General features: G+C 49.4%; 1 protein-coding gene across 1 annotated transcript; it reads left to right on the forward strand.

Annotated features, from left to right (window-relative positions):
- Window positions 1-97: 97 nt before the first annotated feature.
- Window positions 98-14790, forward strand: LOC147978118 (uncharacterized). Its single transcript, XM_087514651.1, has 5 exons — window positions 98-303; window positions 423-611; window positions 12445-13699; window positions 14064-14150; window positions 14518-14790. Exons 1-5 carry the CDS (start codon window positions 98-100, stop codon window positions 14788-14790), a joined length of 2010 nt encoding a protein of 669 aa, XP_087370777.1.
- Window positions 14791-14804: the final 14 nt, after the last annotated feature.

Here is a 14804-nt window from a genome sequence, read left to right on the forward strand (position 1 = left end):
CGAGAAGCTCCCTCGAGCCCCGAGCCCTCCGCTATGATTTCAAGTCGTGGCTTTACCGCTACGTCGACCTGCGAAGAGGAATGGCATTCGGTGTGGCATGCGTACTGGTGGAGAGAGTTCCGCCGCAGTAAAAGGCATTCAAGACAGCGGCGACCTGCATCCTCTTATTCCCCTCCGGGGCAGCAAGGCTTCGTTAAGCTCAGAGACAGAGCCTGCCACCGATGCTTGTTCAAAGGGAACTGCAAGGCTGAGTGCAGGAACCCATTCACTTGCCTCCAGTGCTGGCAAATCGGCCATCGGCGCGTGACTGCACCAACCCCCGGTGTCGTCTGCTTCCCCTCCAACACCCCTTGCTGCCTCTGGCTGCTGGTCGCCCTCATCTGCATCTACACCAACCCCTGTAGCTAGGTGCCTTCCAACAGCGGCCGGCTCCATGCCTCGCCATCCTCTTCGGTCGGGGACCCGTCGCTGCTGCCGGAGGAAGGCAGCGTCATCGTCGTCACCACCCCGGAGATAGAGGCCAACGCGACTAGCCTGGCTGGTCTAGGCGCGCTGATCTGGCTTGGTGGGAACCGGCCAGATGTGAATGCTGCTGATATCCGTGAAGCTATCTGTCAGGACCCCGATTCCAAGTCACATCGATCTAGCCAGTAACACCTCATATCACTTTGTGGCCTCACGCACGGTATTCCCATGGGTGTCGCCTTACCATGGCCCGGGACCGTTTGCGCCTTTTGGCTCACGGATATGATAGTGTCACTAGCATCCATATGATAGAAAACCTGGGCCGACATGGCTAGTCGTGAACCCAAAGCGGCACTAACCTATGGGGATAGGCATACATGAATCACATCGAGCATGTCGGTCAGCAGCGTGTGAATCCGGGCTGTAGCACTGGGCTAACAGGACTCCAGGACCTGGGCTGTAGCAGGCTAGGCAGGACTCCGGATGTCACCGCGTGACATTTCCCCGAAGGGACAGACACAGGAACGAAGTGAAACACATGCCGGCCAGTCAAGTGTCCTGAGCAGTAGTGCTGGGCTAGCAGGACTCCGGTGAACCGGGCTGTAGCGGGCTACTATGGCTCATGGAAGCACTAGACTACATTTCCCCATAAGAGAGGCTGCCAAGGATAAACAACTAGATTGTCGGATCCCACACATACCAAGCATTTCAATCATACACACAATATGCTCGATATGTGTAAATACAACATGGCATCACAACATAACTCTACAACTCAAGTAATTATTCCTTAGGCTCCGAGGAGTGAGATATTAGAAACATGGGTCTCATGACCCAACAATCACAGCATACAAATCAAGCACATGCGGAAGCTTAGCATGTCTGAGTACAGACATCTACAAATGGAAAAAGGCTAAGAAGCCTGACTATCTACCAGATCCTGCCGAGGGCACAAGATCGTAGCTGAGGTATCAAGCTAACGTCGAAGTCCACGCGGAACTACTAGCGAGACTGAAGTCTCTCTCTGCAAAACATAAATTAAGCAAACGTGAGTACAAAGGTACTCAGCAAGACTTACATCAGAACTAGCTACATATGCATCGGTATCAACAAGGGGGGGGGGGGGTGGAGGTTGACTGCAGCAAGCCAGCTTTGACTCAGTGGCTAACCTGAACTACGACTGCAAGCAACTCTTTTGAGGTGGCGCACACGAGTCCACATATTCACCATTCAATACACCACTATGGATCCGCTTCCGTCTCCCTACGAGAAGGCCATCCATAGCACTCACACTTATCTTGCGAGTTTTAGAGTATCCACTTCCACTTGTCTATGAACTGTTATAGGCAACCCAGAAGTCCATTACCGCGGACACGGCTATTCGAATAGATGATGTTAACCCTGCAGGGGTGTACTTCTTCACACACGCTCTCACCACTTACCGCCGTTTACACGACATGTACTCGGCAACCTTCAAGCGGAAGCCCAACGAGGGTGTCGGCACGGCCTACCTAAACACTCAAGTCTCTAGTCCAGGTTTATCGCCTATCCAGGTTCCATCCGCAGGGAGTCCAGCCGAGGTTTCCACATACGGCCCCGAACGATGTGAATAGGGTTCCCGAGACATCAAACGGGCGCCCGGTACACCGTGCCACGGTGTATCTACCGCATCATAGCCCACCCCTAGGGTCAGCTCTACGCACGGCCGCCAACACATATCCTATAAACACCAGAAACTAGTTGCAACTCCTGGACAGAGGACAAGGGTGATCAAGAAGCCGAGAGGGTCCATTGGTTTCGGGCCCAATGCGTGGTAGTAACTGTTTCATGGATCACAAACACAGAACTCAGATCCTAAGGACGGCTTCAATGAGACAACCCACCATGGACTCCTACATGGCCTCTCACCGCTACCTTTACCAAATCGTGTTCACACACTTAGCTCTCAATAGTAGGACATGTTTACACACCTCCGATTCATCTCTGAGGAATCAGACCTGACTCAACTCTAAGGAGTAGCAGGCATAACGAACAAGCATGAATGAGTAGGCACATCAGGGCTCAAACAACTCCTACTCATGCTAGTGGGTTTCATCTATTTACCGTGGCAATGACAGGTCATGCAGAGGATAAGGGTTCAACTACCTCAGCAAGTAACAGTTGAATCGTTGTTGTCCTAATGCAGTAAAAGAGAGCAGGAGCGAGAGAGTGGGATTGTATTGGAATGAACAAGGGGGTTTTGCTTGGCTGGCACTTCTGAAGATAACATTGAGTCTTCATCAGTGTCAACGATCACAGCATCGGAGCAGCGTCTACCGAGAGGGGACATTTACCGGCAAACAAGGAAGAACACAATCAATGCGATGCAACAATATGATGCACGATCATGACATGGCAATATGTTGTTGACTGAGCTAATGCAACTAGCAACACAATTAAATGAAGTTGGTTTGAATACAAGATTCAAATTCAAACTCCATATATGATTAGTTAAATGCCATTTATTTGTTTTGTCCAAAACAGAGGACAAACATTGTTCAAACATGCATGAAAATGCCATAAACAGATTCCTTGAATTTTTCTGATAATTTTTCATATATAAATTATTTCATTTGGAGTTACGGTTGAATTTCTATGATTTTTGGATGTTTTGGACATTTTCTCATTTAAATAAATCATTTATAATTTATTTAAAATCCAGAAAGCATTACTGCGTCAGCCTGACGTCAAAATGATGTCATCAAGTCAACAGCGTCAGCCCAGGTCAAACCTGACGCTGGGACCCACTGGTCAGTGACTAGGCTAATTAACAGAGACTGTTAATGCTAATTTAATCCTAACTAAAGTGTCAGTGGGGCATGGGCCCACATGTCAGTAGCTAAGCTAAATTAGCTAGGATTAGTTAATCCTAATCTAGGTTAGTTAGCAGGGTGGCCCCACCTATCATTGAGCCAGGGAAGGTCAAACCCCTTGGTCAACTGGGCTAACGCGCCGGCGTTTAGCCGCCGGTGGCAGCAGACGCGGCGGAGGGCGCGAGATTGCTCCTCTGGCGCCCAAATGAGCAGCGGAGGCACGCGCTGGGATCTGGGGCTCGCCCGCATCCAGGGCGGCATGCGGCAGCAGCGGGGATGGCCGGAGCTCGCCGGAAACGAGCTCGGGGCGGCGTCGGCATTCAGGTATTTGTGGCTACGGGGCTGCAGTGCGCGAGCTAGCGAGCTGAGGCGCTAGCGGGGACCTACGCGATGCGGTGAGTGGGTTGGACGCGTCGGGTGGACCATTTGGTCGCCGGAGTCGCGTCGGCGGCGAGCGCAGGCGGCAGCGGGTTCGGGCGTAGGCGGTCCGGTGGCTACGGAGGCCTACGGGGAAGAAGAGAGGGATGGGCAGGGTCGGAGGCTCACGGCGAGTCGGACGAGGGGGTCAGCGAGCTCGGAGACGGTCCGGAGCAGTCGGGGCGGCAAGGAGGATGTCCGGCGACCAGCGAGGAAGAAGATGATGTTGGCGCTATCACAGGGCTTCCGGCGCCTTCCGCCTTGGTGAGGAGGAAGAGGGGAACGAGGCGGGGCTTCTTGGCGCGTCGACGAGGCGTGGGGTGGCCGGTGGCTGTGGTAGAGCACGGCGGCGCCCTCTGGTGCGCTCGGGAAGAGAGGGAGAGGGAACCAGAGGAGGGGAGGAGCTACGGGTGTGAGAGAAAGAGGTCGGCGGGGCGTGGCGACGCATGGAGGCATCCAGGGCGAAACGACAAGCAGGAGGTGGCCGTCGGTGGCCGTGCGCGTTCTGGCGCACCGCGGGCACACGCCCATCCTCCTGGCAAAGGAGGAAGACGATAGGGGAGGGGGGCCAGGTGGGCTGGGCCGGCCACTTGGGCCGCCAGGTAAGTTCCAGGTGAGCCTCTGTTCTCTGTTTTCTATTTTCTTTCTGCAATTTGTTTTGGTTTTAGTTTTAACACCAAACCATTTTATAAACTCCTGAAAATAATTATGTGGCTAGAACTAAAATATACAAAACCACATAAAATGTTCCAGAATTATTGGACATATATTAATTATATATAGAATATATATCCAATGCAAATAGTTGTTGAATTAATTCAAAGGCCCAAAATAAATATTTTGAGACTCCAAAAATATTGGTTTGAGTTTTACCTCTTGCCAATATTTTTGTAGCTTGACAGGAACATTTTCTTGGGTTTATTTGAAACAATTTTTTTAATGTTGATCATTTTTGTAAAAGACTTCTGAGGCTTCCCACTTCCCCAATTCAACTTTCATAAATATATACATGATGCATGAATGCTTGTGCAACTAGTTACAACCAATTCTAGGGTTGTGACAACTCACCCCCACTAAACAAGAATCTCGTCCCGAGATTCAAGACGTGAGGTAAGAAGACAGAGGGAATATCAATAAAGAATCTTGATGAACCAATTGCCCTTCTCGAAGATGTTGATTCATTGCATCATATCGATCTTGACATCCTCGCTTTTGAGATCTTCATCCACGCGATGACGACGGAAAGAAACTCAACTAGGATTGATCTTCTCGAAGGTCGAGCTAAACAATATCAACTCGCGGAATGAGATGTTGAAACATCTCGAGTTGAGACACAAAACACATCGAGAGGGATGGAAGAACAACGACAGGGTTTGATTTTGTGGGCAAAAATTCCACGCCTAAATAGATGGTGAGGGGGGTTTCAAAGTAGCGAGAAGTTATGTTGCCCATAATACCATAACGAGGCACCTTAGTGAAGGTGAATCGTAGAGCTATTCCCTTAAGTGTCAAAAAGAATTACTTTTGACCCATAGATCATTGAAACTCTTTATACCAGCCTAAGGCAATCACAATCGATCTTTTGAAGGAGTTCGAAATAATGACATACTCAGATTGGAATGGATGATGTGGACTACCTTGTTGAAGACAACACAATGGATGATTTTTGCTTATCACCGGAAATGGATGGGACCCATGACAGGACCACTTTGAGGATGATCCTGGACAAAATTTGCTGAGAAGGGCAGTCCATGGGAGATTGACAGAAGGCAGTGCAAGCTGGGAACAAAATGCAAATGTCAGGAATGTTCCAACCATCATATCTGCCTAAGATTCAGATCTGGTTAGAAACATGATACTTCAGACTCACATATCTGAAAAGAAGAGTTTCAACACAAGTCGATGAGATGGCAATGCGAGATTCTCGAGGAATGAACTAAGATAGCAAGCTCCAAAACATGAGCTGGTTCTGCTACAAACCTGTGAACACGCTATCCAAGACGAGCATGACCACGTAGTAGTCTTATAGTAAAACGCTATCGAGTTCAGGTGGGGAACCATCATCAAGGATTTCGAAGTCTTTACGCAAGTCCATGGATTAGATCCCAAGCATAGACTCCTTTTCCTTGAACAAGTCAATCAGTGGCTTGGTGTGCTAGGAACACATATGGAGTGGAGGTAATCAATCTACCAAACCATAGAATACTTCGCACGTAGGCATGACTGATTTGAGATGATTCCAAGGGAAAACAAAACAATCTTTCTCAAACTCACGGCGGCAACTTGCACCAAGTGCACATGAATTCGAGGAAGTCACTTCTTCCATCCAACATATGCTTCATGAACGGGACACGAAGGCATTGCTTACAAGTTTTCAACACTAGGTTGATGTTCAACATGAATCATGGGGGAGACAAAATGTTGCTAATGGGCTCAACAACAATTCATCGGAATTTCCATATCACTGGACTTCCACCATCATGTGAACATGGTGATAGTGTTGGTCAGACCAAAGGATGTAATGGTGTATGCTCGAGGAATCAGCCACAAGCAAGACAACATTACGAACATCGTTGGTTCTAATTTGACTTGACGATAGCCCATACTCAAGTCAAAGTTTTGACAAGGCAATAGATCCAACAACTGATCACGAGGACCAATCGATGGAGATATCATCTTTCTTCAACACACACACACACACAAAAAGATATCCCTTAACATGAACTAAGTCAGACAAGCTTTTATCTTCGAACTCTCCAAGTTGTTGTTTAGCTTAACCAACCAGCTCAGGGATATCCAACACGAATTCTTGGAGAAGGGGTGGTTTACAAGAAAACCAACTTGATCACGAACTCAACATAGCGGTCAGGTGACAACCAGGTAATACTTCCGAGAAGATCTTCGGAAAATCACGAACCACCGATATGTTACTAAGCTCGAGAACAATCTTGCTTTTCAGGGCAAGACGATATGATCAAATAAGCAAGGAATTCAATCCTAACTCCAAGATCAAATAGTGCACCACGGATAAGGACAAGGTAGCACGATCAATCCTAGAATAGTGATTTGATAACCAACACACTAAGAATGATAATAATGTCCATAACTACCAAGCAACACAGTTGCTAGGAGTATTGATTTCACACATCATGGTTCACTTGTCGGCATTCCAGTTACAATAACATGGGAACCGAGGAATGAACAATGATGGCAAGAAGTATCACTGCGTCAAGAATTCATTTGAGGGTGTGTGCAATTCTCACAATACTCTTATTATGGAAGAGGGTGATACTCCGTGGTAGAACAGAACAAAAGTTGGATTTTCATTTTGATCTGCGGGATACAACTACTTTGACCCAATCCTAGATGTGGACGAGGTACTGGAGTTTGTTTCTCCTAGTCATTCTGAAATAGAATGGCTTAACGGACCACAAGAATAATAGGCATCGATAACATGAATGCACAGCTATTCTTGACTATCAACTGATAGAAGATGGTCGGAATACAACTGAAGAGGAACAACTCGAGGAACATATAATTTTCTGAGTTGTGGATGCATAGATTAGTATGTTGAGCAAAGCTCAACATTTCTTCCGGACAACCCATGCAGATAGGTAGGACTGGCAGATTCACAATGTAGAATGGAGAACTCATTAAGAGCACTCTAGTTGTGATCTTTTGATACAACAAACTTCTGCCATAAGTGGTTCATAGTATTTGGAAGAAGGAAATACCACGGACCTCGAGGACTATCGCAAAGGTTACTAATATCCTAAAGGAACTAGCAACACTATCAACATGAGGTAAGTAGGGTGAATCTCGGGTTCAAGAACCCATGAATAGAATACCTACAACTACATGGCATCACGGGATGCTTTTGAGAATAATGGCCAGAATCACACACTGGGGATACAAAACATGGCTAGATCACTAGGTGACTCCCTAAAACACCTAGGGTCATAGTAATAGCTCCAACATATATGTCGAGGCAATAGAGTACCTCAACTCACAGATTAGTGTGGTTGAACTGGCCCAAAGGAACATCGGGAACGGAAAGAAGCGATTTGCAAATGCATCAGACTATTTAGAAACCTGGGATGACTTGGACAGCATAACGGCTGTAAATGCTCAAAAAGATTTGAGACATCCTCCAAAATAGTGGCGTAACCACTTAACATCATCATATCAAGGGTCTGATTTGACTGACAACATACCAAAAGTAGTAGAAACTGAACTGAAACTCGAATCCAACAATCCTATAAGTCTACGGATTAGTAACACATCATCCTGATAGATAGATGAGAAGGCCTAGTTCTTAATCCCCGTAGAAGAGAAGAGGTTGACTCAGATCAGAAGGCCATGACGTAAAGGAGTAAAAGAGCCGTACGTTCTCTTCCACAATCAATTTCCTTACATAACTAAAGCATTTCTAGACTCGACTTCGACCAGTTTGGCTTGGTAATCCTACAGGCAGTCAGGCTCTGATACCAAAGCTGTCAGGACCCCGATTCCAAGTCACATCGATCTAGCCGGTAACACCTCATATCACTTTGCGGCCTCACGCACGGTATTTCCACGGGTGTCGCCTTACCATGGCCCGGGACCATTTGCGCCTTTTGGCTCACGTATATGATAGTGTCGCTAGCATCCATATGACAGTGAATCCGGGCCGACATGGCTAGTCATGAACCCAAAGCGGCACTAACCTATGCGGACAGGCATACATGAATCACATCGAGCATGTCGGTTAGCAGCGTGTGAATCTGGGCTGTAGCACTGGGCTAACAGGACTCCGGGAATCCGGGCTGTAGCAAGCTAGGCAGGACTCCAGATGTCACCGCGTGACATTTCCCCGAAGGGACAGACACAGGAACGAAGTGAAACACATGCCGGCCAGTCAAGTATCCTGAGCAGTAGTGCTGGGCTAGCAGGACTCCGGTGAACCGGGCTGTAGCGGACTACTATGGCTCATGGAAGCACTAGACTACATTTCCCTATAAGAGAGGCTGCCAAGGATAAACAACTAGATTGTCGGATCCCACACATACCAAGCATTTCAATCATACACACAATATGCTCGATATGTGTAAATACAACATGGCATCACAACATAACTCTACAACTCAAGTAATATTCCTTAGGCTCCGATGAGTGAGATATTAGAAACATGGGTCTCATGACCCAACAATCACAGCATACAAATCAAGCACATGCGGAAGCTTAACATGTCTGAGTACATACATCTACAAATGGAAAAAGGCTAAGAAGCCTGACTATCTACCAGATCCTGCCGAGGGCACAAGATCGTAGCTGAGGTATCAAGCTAACGTCGAAGTCCACGCGGAACTACTAGCGAGACTGAAGTCTCTCTCTGCAAAACATAAATTAAGCAAACGTGAGTGCAAAGGTACTCAGCAAGACTTACATCAGAACTAGCTACATATGCATCGGTATCAACAAGGGGGGGGGGTGGAGTTTGACTGCAGCAAGCCAGCTTTGACTCAGTGGCTAACCTGAACTACGACTGCAAGCAACTCTTTTGAGGTGGCGCACACGAGTCCACATATTCACCATTCAATACACCACTATGGATCCGCTCCCGTCTCCCTACGAGAAGGCCATCCATAGCACTCACACTTATGTTGCGAGTTTTAGAGTATCCACTTCCACTTGTCTATGAACTGTTATAGGCAACCCAGAAGTCCATTACCGCGGACACGGCTATTCGAATAGATGATGTTAACCATGCAGGGGTGTACTTCTTCACACACGCTCTCACCACTTACCGCCCTTTACACGACATGTACTCGGCAACCTTCAAGCGGAAGCCCAATGAGGGTGTCGGCCACGGCCTACCTAAACACTCAAGTCTCCAGTCCAGGTTTATCGCCTATCCAGGTTCCATCCGCAGGGAGTCCGGGCGAGGTTTCCACATACAGCCCCGAACGATGTGAACAAGGTTCCCGAGACACCAAACGGGCGCCCGGTACACCGTGCCATGGTGTATCTACCGCATCATAGCCCACCCCTAGGGTCAGCGCTACGCACGGCCGCCAACACATATCCTATAAACACCAGAAACTAGTTGCAACTCCTGGACAGAGGACAAGGGTGATCAAGAAGCCGAGAGGGTCCATTGGTTTCGGGCCCAATGCGTGGTAGTAACTGTTTCATGGATCACAAACACAGAACTCAGATCCTAAGGACGACTTCAATGAGACAACCCACCATGTACTCCTACATGGCCTCTCACCGCTACCTTTACCAAATCGTGTTCATACACTTAGCTCTCAACAGTAGGACATGTTTACACACCTCCGATTCATCTCCGAGGAATCAGACCTGACTCAACTCTAAGCAGTAGTAGGCATGACAAACAAGCATGAATGAGTAGGCACATCAGGGCTCAAACAACTCCTACTCATGCTAGTGGGTTTCATCTATTTACTGTGGCAATGACAGGTCATGCAGAGGATAAGGGTTCAACTACCGCAGCAAGTAACAGTTGAATCGTTGTTGTCCTAATGCAGTAAAAGAGAGCAGGAGCGGGAGAGTGGGATTGTATTGGAATGAACAAGGGGGTTTTGCTTGCCTGGCACTTCTGAAGATAACATTGAGTCTTCATCAGTGTCAACGATCACAGCGTCGGAGCAGCGTCTACCGAGAGGGGACATTTACCGGCAAACAAGGAAGAACACAATCAATGCGATGCAACAATATGATGCACGATCATGACATGGCAATATGTTGTTGACTGAGCTAATGCAACTAGCAACACAATTAAATGAAGTTGGTTTGAATACAAGATTCAAATTCAAACTCCATATATGATTAGTTAAATGCCATTTATTTGTTTTGTCCAAAACAGAGGACAAACATTGTTCAAACATTCATGAAAATGCCATAAACAGATTCCTTGAATTTTTCTGATAATTTTTCATATATAAATTATTTCATTTGGAGTTACGGTTGAATTTCTATGATTTTTTGGAAGTTTTGGACATTTTCTCATTTAAATAAATCAGTCATAATTTATTTAAAATCCAGAAAGCATTACTGTGTCAGCCTGACATCATAATGATGTCATCAAGTCAACAGCGTCAGCCCAGGTCAAACCTGACGCTGGGACCCACTGGTCAGTGACTAGGCTAATTAACAGAGACTGTTAGTGCTAATTTAATCCTAACTACAGTGTCAGTGGGGCATGGGCCCACATGTCAGTAGCTAAGCTAAATTAGCTAGGATTACTTAATCCTAATCTAGGTTAGTTAGCAGGGCGGACCCACCTGTCATTGAGCCAGGGGAGGTCAAACCCCTTGGTCAACTGGGCTAACGCGTCGGCGTTTAGCCGCCGGCGGCAGCAGACGCGGCGGAGGGCGCGGGATTGCTCCTCCGGTGCCCAAACTTGCAGCGGAGAGCACGCGTGGGGAGCTGGGGCTCGCCCGCATCCAGGGCGGCATGCGGCAGCAGCGGGGACGGCCGGAGCTCGCCGGAAACGAGCTCTGGGCGGCGCCGGCGTTCAGGTGTTTGTGGCTATGGGGCTGCAGTGCGCGAGCTAGCGAGCTGAGGCGCTAGCGGGGACCTACGCGATGCGGTGAGTGGGTTGGACGCGTCGGGCGGACCATTTGGTCGCCGGAGTCGCGGCGGCGGGTTCGGGTGTAGGCGGTCCGGTGGCTACGGAGGCCTACGGGGAAGAAGAGAGGGATGGGCAGGGTCGGAGGCTCACGGCGAGTCGGACGAGGGGGTCAGCGAGCTCGGAGACGGTCCGGAGCAGTCGGGGCGGCAAGGAGGATCTCCGGCGACCGGCGAGGAAGAAGACGATGTTGGCGGCATCACAGGGCTTCCAGCGCCTTTCGCCTTGGTGAGGAGGAAGAGGGGAACGAGGCGGGGCTTCTTGGCGCGTCGGCGAGGCGTGGGGTGGCCGGTGGCCGTGGTAGAGCACGGCGGCGCCCTTTGGTGCGCTCGGGAAGAGAGGGAGAGGGAGCCAGAGGAGGGGAGGAGCTGCGGGCATGAGAGAAGAGGTCGGGGGGTGCGTGGCGACGCATGGAGGCGTCCAAGGCGAAACGACAAGCAGGAGGTGGCCGTCGGTGGCCGTGCACGTGCTGGCGCACCGCGGGCACACGCCCATCCTCCTGGCAAAGGAGGAAGACGACAGGGGAGGGGGGCCAGGTGGGCTGGGCCGGCCACCTGGGCTGCCAGGTAAGTTCGAGGTGAGCCTCTGTTCTCTGTTTTCTATTTTCTTTCTGCAATTTGTTTTGGTTTTAGTTTTAACACCAAACCATTTTATAAAATCCTGAAAATAATTATGTGGCTAGAACTAAAATATACAAAACCACATAAAATGTTTCAGAATTATTGGACATATATTAATTATATAAAGAATATATATCCAATGCAAATAGTTGTTGAATTAATTCAAAGGCCCAAAATAAATATTTCTGAGACTCCAAAGATATTGGTTTGAGTTCTACCTCTTGCCAATATTTTTATAGCTTGACAGGAACATTTTCTTGGGTTTATTTGAAATAATTTTTTTAATGTTGATCATTTTTGTAAAAGACTTCTGAGGCTTCCCACTTTGCCCAATTCAATTTTCATAAATATATACATGATGCATGAATGCTTGTGCAACTAGTTACAACCAATTCTAGGGTTGTGACACTATCCAAGTTCAGTTCGGCATCGACCACGTCAAGGTGGTCCCCCATTATCCAGAAGATTTCTTCGCCCTGTTCGACTACCAACACCAGCGTGATAGAGTCACGGCATCCCCTGGGCGCTTCAGGCACGCCGGCCTCGACATCCATGCTGCAAACTGGAGGTTCGACGCACACGGTGATGTGGTCCACAGCAACTACCACGTCCACCTCTGCATCGAGAACATCCCGCTGAATGCGTGGTGTGACTACGTGGCGGCCCAGGTGCTCGGGCCCAACACCTTCGTTCACTACTTTGACATTGCGACGCTGCGCCAGGAAGATGCCTCCTGCCTCAAGCTTTGGGCGTGGTCGGAGAACCCTTCCGCCATTCGGAAGGTGCAGCAGGTCACCTTTGCCCCTCGCGTGGCCACGAGCGTTGGTGGAGCGCCATCGTCGGCTATTGGGCATGGTGGCATCAAGAAGCGGGTGCTAATCCACCTCACCCATCTTGAAGACTACACTCCTGATGCCTCCGGCCAAGTCCCTCGTCGGCCACGGTCGGATCCCTTCGACTGGCGGAAGGGAGTGGTCGATGGCGAGGACCGCGTCCGCGATCAGCGGGAACCTGCGCCATGCCGCGGCGACGAGGAAGACAGGAGCAGGCGTCGTGGGGACGATGATGAAGATAGGGAAAAAGAAGACCGCCGCGGTCGCCAAGACGACAGGCAGGGATCCTCCGAGCGCATCTTCCGAAGCTGCTCGTGTGCTCCTACGCGTCACCCTGATGAGGGCTCCCGCTGTGGCGACAGGGGGGGCCGTGACAATCGCCGAGATGATCGTAGAGATGGGCGCCGTAGGGGGCTGCTGAGGGGGCCTGTGGATGGACGCAAGCTCGACCTGGTTCGTGTCCAGCGATTGCCCTCTGGAGTGGTGATCCCGGCCTCGGGTCTCCACACGCGCCATCGTCCACATGATCACTCCCCAAGGATGGCAGTTTCCATTGTCACGGAGGACTCACGTGGCCGCTCTCCGCCGCCTTCTCCGCGCACTACCTCTTGGGATGTCCTGGTCATCACTCTAGCTTCTCCTGCTCTGGACTGGCTGCCCAGGGTGACCTGCTTGGGCGCCAAGATTCATCCCTCTCTCAACTTGGAGCCACTCGTGCAGGCCGCAGCTGATGCTGAAGCTAATGTCTCCACACCTGTTGCTACTGATGCTGAAGCTCATGTCCCCACACCCGTTACTGTTGCTGAAGCTCATGTCTCCACACCCCCTAACGGATTGCCTCTAGATGTCAGGGCTGATGAGCTTGGGGTGGACTCAGAGGTCTCCACTCCCACAACTGCTAGCCAACATGTGGTCCCCTGTCAACACCTGGTGCGGCTCAGTTGGAACTGCATGATGAAGAAAAAGGCAGGGCCACCCCTATTTTCATCCCCCGAATGCCGACCCTGCTTGCAACTCCTCCTCCTCGCTCAACACCTCCCAGACCGCCGAAGGCAAGACGCAAGACGCTCGCGGGGGTCACCAGCTTCCAGCTCCATCGACGCAGCCCACACCTGTAGGCCAAGAAGAGGAACATGCCCATTGCCAAGTTGGCTGAACAACTCCTATGTCAACGCTTAGGGATAATCCCTGATGGTACCAAGTCACCGAAGAAACTATTGCCAAGTTCACTGCAATGTTCCAGGGGCGCCTTCTAGACAATACAGTTGCTGCGCTCTGGGCTCTTTTCAAGCTTGATTGTGATCTGGCCACGGCTGTTGAAGATGCTCTGGTGCAGCATGGAGGAGATGGAGGCCCAGGGTTGGAGGATTTTGTTGCGGCTGATGCGGCCCATGGCGATGCCTGATCGTTCTGGTCATTTGCTTGGATGTTATCTAGTTTCCAATGCTACTTAAGTCACTCCATGTGTTCTGTACGCCTGTTTGCTGTTGCGATTGTGCATAGCTGATGGTGGTCCTGGCGAGACCAAGGGTGTCCTGTAGATGTCATGTTAACTCTGATGTAAACCAAGTGCAACCATGTTAGACCAGAAGCTATCTATTTTATGCTGGAATGTACGCGGGCTGAACTACCCAGATCGTTGAGCTACCATTCATGAAACCATCACGGCTTCCTCCTATCAACTGATGTGCATTCAGGAAACAAAACTCCAGTCCGTCGACCCCTTCATAGCTGCTTATCTTGGTGCACAGCGCCTAAATTTTTTTGCTCAGAGACCTGTGGATGGCATGAACGGATGGATTTTAGTGCTCTGGGATGACAATGCAGTCTCCATTTCTAATGCTCAAATTGGTGATTACTTCCTCTCTGCTACTGTTGACATCAAGAATTCCGGTGATGATAAATCTTTCAAGTTGACCACGGTGTATGGTCCAACAAGAGGTATTCATAAAGATGCCTTTTTCCTGTAGCTCGCCTCTCAGAA

This window comes from Triticum urartu, chromosome 3A (assembly GCF_056163025.1).
Source record: "Triticum urartu cultivar PI428250 chromosome 3A, HENAU_Tu73, whole genome shotgun sequence".
NCBI lineage: Eukaryota > Viridiplantae > Streptophyta > Magnoliopsida > Poales > Poaceae > Triticum > Triticum urartu.